The sequence below is a fragment of the Oncorhynchus keta genome, chromosome 9 (assembly GCF_023373465.1).
Source record: "Oncorhynchus keta strain PuntledgeMale-10-30-2019 chromosome 9, Oket_V2, whole genome shotgun sequence".
NCBI classification, from domain to species: Eukaryota; Metazoa; Chordata; class Actinopteri; order Salmoniformes; family Salmonidae; genus Oncorhynchus; species Oncorhynchus keta.
The window spans coordinates 38,463,583-38,472,336 of record NC_068429.1 but is presented as its reverse complement, the minus strand read 5'-3'; the positions used below and the strand labels follow the sequence as shown (position 1 = coordinate 38,472,336).

At 38.4% G+C, this 8,754-nt stretch overlaps 1 protein-coding gene across 4 annotated transcripts in view; it reads left to right on the top strand.

Moving 5' to 3' along the window:
- Window positions 1-1,410: 1,410 nt before the first annotated feature.
- LOC118387723 (nipped-B-like protein) overlaps window positions 1,411-8,754 on the top strand; it is a 50,834-nt gene continuing 43,490 nt past the window's right edge. For 2 of the 4 annotated variants that reach the window (XM_035776378.2, XM_035776376.2), the window contains exons 1-3: window positions 1,411-1,428; window positions 1,644-1,720; window positions 1,960-1,997. In XM_035776378.2, coding sequence (XP_035632271.1) covers window positions 1,690-1,720; window positions 1,960-1,997 — 69 coding nt within the window. In that variant the 5' untranslated portion in view covers window positions 1,411-1,428; window positions 1,644-1,689. Of the gene's footprint in view, window positions 1,429-1,643; window positions 1,721-1,959; window positions 1,998-2,456; window positions 2,911-8,754 lie in introns of those variants that run through there. The other 2 variants (XM_035776380.2, XM_035776381.2) reach the window with 2 other exon arrangements.

The window sequence follows — 8,754 nt, the reverse complement described above, 5'->3', positions numbered from 1 at the left end:
GGTGATTTGTATTCAATGACACACATACAGTAATAAACAGTTACATAACATTTGTTATATAAATGATAACTGTGGATATTATCTTACACGGCACACAATATGACAATACAACCATACTAATGGAGTAATAGGCCTAGGTCTTGATTTGAATTGGTTATGATGAGGTCATAAAGACAGTTGTACTATGGTACGAACTACATGTCGTGGTCTTTTCAATCAAGGGGTATATTTCATTAGTTGAAATGACCGGAAAAGTACAGACTGTGGCTTTAATAGGCTAAAGTAATATACTGTTATGTAATAGTAATATACTAGTAATGTAATGATGATCATGATGATGATCATACACTGAATAATCTAGTGGCATAGATATGTATGTAAAAAGATCAAATTATATTTTTGATGGATGTAAGAAAAAAAAGTAGATTATTTATATCAATGTGACTTTTCTGGCAAAATAAAATGGAGTTTGAAAGAGAAAGGAGAAAAAAGCCCCCTCTTTATTCTCCCGAGTGGCGCAGGGGTCTAAGGCACTGCATCTCAGTGCTAGAGGTGTCACTACAGACCCTGGTTTGATTTCAAGCTGTATCACAACTGGTGGTGATTGGGAGTTCCATAGGGCGACACACAATAGGCCCAGTGTCGTTAGGGTTTGGCTGGGGTAGGCCATCATTGTAAATAAGAATTTGTTCTGAACTAACTTGCCTAGTTAATTAAAGGTTAAATAAAAAAATAAAAAATGAAACGGTTCTTGGGAAACCCGGCTAAATCGTTTGTGGACGTTTGCTGCCATCTTGTGGTGAGATTTGAGCAGCACTTAATGCAAACTTCTCCCTTTCATCTGTGGCGATAACTTTGGGGGACACCACAAGCACCCCTGGGTTTTTCATTCCTATTATGAACCTTTACGGAAACAACATAATGGTACCACTGTAGGCTATTTCAAGTCAATAATGGGTATGAATCGGTGATAGCAATGTCACAAGAAATATGAGATCAAATTCAACATGGGTGTTTTCTTGTCAAAAGTGTAGATACACAGAAATAAAGGAGCAGGGCAGGCCATCTACATACTATAGTTAAATATCTACCGGTATGTAGACTGCATCATAGCTAGCATTTAATTCAAATGTTGACCCAACTCTGGCCGATGCTCTGGCCGACAAAGCACCTGCAGAAGGTAAAATCAGATAAAACCATTCATACTTACATGAAATATCCATATTTACCTCATTTCAACTTGTGTTTGCATATGGTAGCCTTATATAGTTGAAACCAGAGAGGAAAAGCCTCAGAGATGCTGTTGCTGAAACGTTAGTTGGCAACGAGAATTATGTCAGACTCCACCGAAAATCGAAGAGCGCGACTTTTTCAACAACATCCTTTCCTAAATATAATTATATCCCGAGGACAACAGCCACTGGCCAGGTTAGCTAGCGCCGAAACAGTTTTAAACTAGTTAGCTATCTGTATCTGGTTGCAAAATTGTTTTGCTGGTAAATTCTGAATGAACTTTGTTACTTGCTCTCAGTGTCCATTTGTTAAACGTTAAATAAATAAAAGTCCGTTCTCTGCTTGCTTGCTAGCTAACGCGTTAGCTGAAGTTAGCTAACAACGATCTTACTGGGAAACATTTTTGCCAGGTCTCGAGCTAACTGAATACACAGCTGGCCCATCCATGTTAATGGGATGCCAAGCGTGAGGAAGAAATCAAATAAAGGTAAGACAGAAAGTAAAAGTATTTATTTGTTTATTGATTTTCTGAAATCAGACCTGTTCAATCAATTATGTCAGTTCGCTCACTTTCGCTTTCTTCCACAAAAGATCAACAGCTCTTGTTGTTTGGGCATGTTAATACCTTGATCGATTAATGTCTGTTGACTCCTTTGCCATTTTCCCTATTTCCATCAATGTTATGCTTATTAAATTAACCTTCTTATTGTTCATTATTTTTCATAGGTAGAATCTTACTTGAACTACCTACCTGTCAATCAAAGGTAAGTGTGAAAGTGGGTGCTTGTGGGTGCATGCAGCAGGAGACAACACCAACATATCTGGAATTCTCTGCTGCCATGGTGGTCATCATGCTTCTATTTTTTTAGAGAACCAACTTAAAGTAACTGTTCCCTGTGTGTGTGTGTGTGTGTGTGTGTGTGTGTGTGTGTGTGTGTGTGTGTGTGTGTGTGTGTGTGTGTGTGTGTGTGTGTGTGTGTTGAGCCAAGCACTGATAGGTTTTCATGTCAGCCCAAATTCTAAATATCTTTAAAAAAAAGTTTTACATCAAATAATGCAATTCATACACAACTGCTATGTATGTATTTGAATTATCATTATGCTAGTTATCTTATTTTATTAACTGCTTACATTGGTTTAGCCGGTTGCATACTCAAGGATGACCTCGTCCTCCAAAATATTTACAGCAGCTGTGTGGAATGGATGGTATCGGTGTATAGTAGTAATGCAGAAAGCGGCGGAAGTAACTGGGTTGCTGGCTATGGTTGCTCCTGCTCGTTGGTTTGGCGCCGGTGGAGGGAGTTATTCCTGCATCAGTTCTTCCGGTCGGCATTTTGTTCTGCAAGAGAAGGAGGAGAGTCTGAGTGGATCCCTTTTATCACCGCGTCAATAGTATTTCTGTTTTTCACATTTGATTGTTTTCCGAAACCCTTTGGAATTTAAACTCATCTTCTGCCGGTGTTGGGGATAAACCGGTGCAAGGACTGGTTATGGGAATGTTTACCCCTCTCCAAGCATAGATGTTTGCAGTGAGAAGGAAGAACGAACCCTCCCGAACCGGATTATTGTTGTTATATTATTACTCGGAGGAGCTGTTCGAGCGATAGAACGGAGAGGGAGCTAGAGACACGGATCCAACCCCCTTGCAACCATTTCTTTTTATCAACACATCCAGAGGTAAATATGATTGTACAATATAGATTTAGGAGTACCATAACAAAACAATTCCGATCGGCTACACGGGTGTTGTTTATATTCAGTGAAACTGGATAGACGTTGTGGAATGCACCGATATGTGTTTTTTACATTTTATGTTGCCTTGTATCCGCTCATATAGGCGTCGGGTCGGGGTTACGCTTCCTCAGGCGAGTCCGAGGTCCAGTTAGCAAGCTAATAGGCCGATGTAGGCCATTGAAACTGAAAATAAAATCCTAATCCGCACGCGCAATCATGATAACAAACCAAAAGGGATGGTCATACGGTTGCAAAGGAATGATTATGTGTGGGCGAGTCAAGGCAAACATGGATTCGGTTGCAGTCTCGGTAGCTAACGTTGACTAGCTTGCCATAGCTAACTTTTGTTAGCTATCAAAGGTTAGAATAATATAGCTAACTAGCTGCTACAGTATGTGCGTAGTGTTACCTAGCTAGTTAACGTTACTTGTTAGCTATTTAGACAAAACCAACAAGTGCAACTTCAGTGTTTTCTCAGCAGGGTAATGTTTTCTGACGTTTTATGTTGGAGTCAGATGTTCTGAGAAATAGGCTCTTGCTATCCAATGCTACACACTAGCTAGTGGCTAGTATATTTTTTTGCAATGTCAACTAAACTGGTTTAAACGTTTGCCTAATAACTGTGCAAGCTTGCTATTCACCGTTTTGAGGCTACCAAATTGTACACATTAAGCATAATTGACCTAGTCGCTTATAAAGTAATAGCTGCATATGTATTATCCACCAAGTTATCTAGCTAGCTAGAATCTATCAAATGGAATCATCAGATACACCACAGAGATTTAACATAACAATTTGTGATGAGACCACCCCTTGTCTAGTTGATAACATGTTAAACATACCTATAGCTATTCCCTTTGCATAGGATTGGCAACTTCAACCAACTTAGATTCATTTGTTTACAGAGAAATTAGCAATCTATCCAATGTTGTAGATATTAATGTAACTTGATAAAGCAAATAAATATAGCTACCTTGCTTGGAAAGCTTGCTAGATCATCAGGAAAAGGGATGTGAAAAACTGGGTTATTGTAAAACACAAACATGTATAAATCAGGGCTATGTTAGACTATTGCGTAGCTGATGAAAAGAAAGTTGATTAAATACATTGGACCCTAATTGGTGTTGGTTGAGCAATTAGCAGCCTACTGTATCTGACCGATTACTGTGTTGCCAGAGAGAGAGAAAGACAGAAGTGCGGCTATGTTGTCAGCCAGAGCAGCAGAGAGAATAATCATGTCTGTAATCATGCATCCAGCTTGTCACACGGTTATCCTTCAATCTAGGTGATCATAGTTAAACTATAGGTGAGCTAACTAACTATGTACACATCCAGCTAACATTACTCAAGGAGTAAGTCTCTGTTGCTGACTATGTTTAGCCTCCTGACTAGAAAATTATGCTTAGAAGGCCCTCTCAACTGACTTAGCCAGCAACATTAGCATGTCAGCTCTCATTAACTAGTTTTTACTCTTTTGCACTGCTCTGTAAATTGGTGCTGGTGAATGAGGTAACTGACTAGGTTAGGTTGTAACTAGTCTAAAGATTCAGACCATACGGTCACTGTAATTAGATCTTCCATGTAAGGTCTGAATTAGAGGTCGGCCTATTATGATTTGTCAATGCCGATACCGATTATTGGATGACCCCAAAAAAGCCGATACCGATTAATCGCCCGATTTAAAAATATAAAAAAAGTGGTAAAAAAACACACCCAAAAATACTGTCTTTTTATTTGTAATAATGACAATTACAACAATACTTAATGAACACTTATTTTAACTTAATATAATACATCAGTAAAAATCAATTTAGCCTCAAATAAATAATGAAACATGTTCAATTTGGTTGAAATAATGCAAAAACAAAGTGTTGGAGAAGTAAAAGTGCAATATGTGCCATGTAAAAAAGTTAACATTTGAGTTCCTTGCTCAGAACATGAGAACATATGAAAGTTGGTGGTTCCTTTTAACATGAGACTTCAATATTCCAAGGTTTTAGGTTGTAGTTAATATAGTATTTATAGGACTATTTCTCTCTCTACCATTTGTATTTCATTAACCTTTGACAATTAGATGTTCTTATAGGCACTATAGTATTGCCAGTGTAACAGTATAGCTTCCATCCCTCTCCTCGCCCCTACCTGGGCTCGAACCAGGAACACATCGACAACAGCCACACTCAAAGCAGCGTTACCCATTGCTCCACAAAAGCGGTGGCCCTTGCAGAGCCAGGGGAATAACTACTCCAAGTCTCAGAGTGAGTGACGTTTGAAACGCTATTAGCAGACACCCAGCTAACTAGCTAGCCATTTCACATCGGTTACACCAGCCATTAGGCTGATAGGCTTGAAGTCATAAACAGCGCTGTGCTTGCAAAGCTTACGAGCCTGCTGCTACCTACCATCGCTCAGTCAGACTGCGCTATCAAATCATAGACTTAATTATAACATAATAACACAGAAATATGAGCCTTTGGTCATTAATATGGTCGAATCCGGAAACTATAATTTCGAAAACAAAACGTTTATTATTTCAGTGAAATACGGAACCGTTCGGTATTTTATCTAACGGGTGTCATCCCTAAGTCTAAATATTCTTGTTACATTGCACAACCTTCAATGTTATGTCATAATTATGTAAAATTCTGGCAAATTAGTTCGCAATGAGCCAGGCTGCCCAAACTGTTGCATATACCCTGACTCTGCGTGCAATGAACGCAAGAGAAATGACACAATTTCACCTGGTTAATATTGCCTGCTAACCTGGATTTCTTTTAGCTAAATATGCAGGTTTAAAAAATATATACTTAAGTGTATTGATTTTAAGATTGGCATTGGTGTTCATGGTTAGGTACAATCGTCCAACGATTGTGCTTTTTTCACAAATGTGCTTCTGTTAAATCATCCCCCAGCATTGCATTGATTATATGCAACGCAGGACACGCTAGATAAACTAGTAATATCATCAACCATGTGTAGTTATAACCAGTGATTATGATTGATTGTTTTTTATAAGATAAGGTTAATGCTAGCTAGCAACTTACCTTGGCTTCTACTGCATTCGCGTAACAGGCAGGCTCCTCGTGGAGTGCAATGAGAGGCAGGTGGTTAGAGCGTTGGTCTAGTTAACTGTAAGGTTGCAAGGTTGGATCTCCCGAGATGACAAGGTGAAAATCTGTTGTTCTGCCCCTGAACAAGGCAGTTAACCCACTGTTCCTAGGCCGTCATTGAAAATAAGAATATGTTCTTAACTGACTTGGCTAGTTAAATAAAGGTATAAAAAAAATCTGCAAAATTGGCGCCCAAAAATACTGATTTCCGATTGTTCTGAAAACTTGAAATCGTCCCTAATTAATCGGCCATTCCGATTAATCGGTCGACCTCTAGTCTGAATGGTAGGCAGCTGTGGTCAGAACACCTTGGAGATGGTGCGAAATATGGCTCGGACAATGTACCTAAAATCCAGGGATGTGAGAGGGCGCTGTACTCCTAATTATCCCATTATTCAAAACGATACACTGAGAAGACTGAAATTCTGCTTGTTTTTAATTGAACTGTCATTTTTGTCAGCATGCTAGCTAATGCTAAAGCAGCCCATTGGATTTGACAACACTTCCAGTAACTACTCATCCCAATGCTAGGCGTTGCATTTTCACGGAATCGAATGGGCTACTATAGCGTTAGCTAGCCTAGCATGCTGCCAAAAACAGCAGTTTAATTAAAAAACTAGCAGTATTCCAATCTTCTTGATTCACCATTCATCATTCCAGGATAATTAGGAGTACAGTGACATATTCCATCCTTGGATTGAGGTTGGTTTTCCAAGCCATATACCGCTCTGGCTCTCCACATTTCGGCATAACACCATTCCGACGAGAGAGAAGAAATTAACAGAAGTCGGATTCTGTCAAGGTGGTAACTAAGCTAGCTAACTGACTAGATGGTTAAGCATCACTGGGATAAAGCAGAAATACAATTCAGCACCATTCAACTTTGCTAGCTAGATGGCTAATTTGGCCAATGCTAGGCATGTAGCTCAGTAGGTAGAGCATAGCGCTTGTAAGGCCTGGGTAGTGGGTTTGATTCCCGGGACCACCATACATAACATGTATGCACGCGTAATAGTAAGTCGCTTTGGGTAAAAATGTCTGCTAAATTGAATGTATTATATATGTTATTATAATATATTAAATAGTTAGTTCTGCAGCTAATGCTAGGTAGTTACCTAAAAAAAGCTTGTGTGCACACCGTAGCTAAATTAGCAACCTCATTATTTATGCACCATGTTTACTTAGTAGTGCATGCAAATGATGGCAAAGATCACCCGTCTAAAATGCTGCCGGGAAGAGGACTTTCTTGCTAATGGAAACGTAGTATGTTGCTCGCTACTAGCTAGCACTTAATGCACGGATACCATGTCTAGCTTAACTTGAGTATAGCTACTTTTTCAATGTTATCGAATTCATCTACCAAGTACACTAGCAAGCTAAATGACCCATTATCTGTGGAAAATGTTGTGACTATCCCATATGACTGAAATTTGTTTACAGCGTTGGCTTTTCATTTACCAACATATTTTAGTCTACACATACAGGCTGCATGTCTGCTGTATTCATGGCAAATGTAGTTGTGTAAAAGTTTTGTATGGACTAGTTGATTATGGGGGAATGTTACTGCTTGAATGATGGTTATCGACCAGAAAGAATTACACATTAAAATAATAGTAACAACTATAGTAGTAGGAAATTTCCCATGAGCACCAACATGTAAAGTTCATAGGAGCATATCAAATTGGGTGTCAAATGACAGCTAAGAGTCTATAATTTTTTTCTGGTCAAACTGGTGGAAAAGGGTTTTAAGAAAACATCTATCAGAAAGTCTTAAACGGTATTAGAAATGCATCAAAACATGCATGTTGAAGTAAAGATCTCTGCCAACTAATATCAACACTTATATTTGGATACATTTAGATACATTTTTCTGCCTTCTGTAAGTTTAAGGAACATTGCCATGTGCCTTGAAATCCCGTTACCAAAAACCCACATATCTTAAAGATATTTAAAAAATGTCTCTCCCTTATGAGGAGGGGGGATAATAAAAGTTCACAGAAGTAACAAGTAAAGGTAGACCTATCAATTAGTTAGTGTTTTTACTAGAGGTCGATGGATTTATGATTTTTCAATGTCGATACCGATTACTGGAGGACCAAAAAAAGCTGATGCCGATTAATCGGCAGTTCTTTTGTGTGTGTGTGTGTGTAATAATGACAATTACAACAATACTGAATGAACACTTTTATTTGAACTTAATATAATACATAAAATAAATCAATTTAGTCTCAAATAAATAATGAAACATGTTGTAAAAACACAGTGTTGGAGAAGAAAGTAAAAGTGCAATATGTGCCATGTTAAAAAAAAAGCTAATGTTTATGTTCCTTGCTCAGAACATGAGAACATATGAAAGCTGGTGGTTCTTTTTAACATGAGTCTTCAATATTCCCAGTTAAGAAGTTTTAGGTTATAGTTATTATAGGAATTATAGACTATTTCTCTCTATACCATTTGTATTTCATATACCTTTAACTATTGGATGTTCTTAGCCTAATCTCGGGAGTTGACAGGCTTGACGTCATAAACAGTGCTGTGCTTCAAGCATTGCGAAGAGCTGCTGGCAAACACAGGAAAGTGCTGTTTGAATGAATGCTGACGAGCCTGCTGCTGCCTACCACCGCTCAGCCAGACTGCTATATCAAATATCAAATCATAGACTTAATTATAATATAAT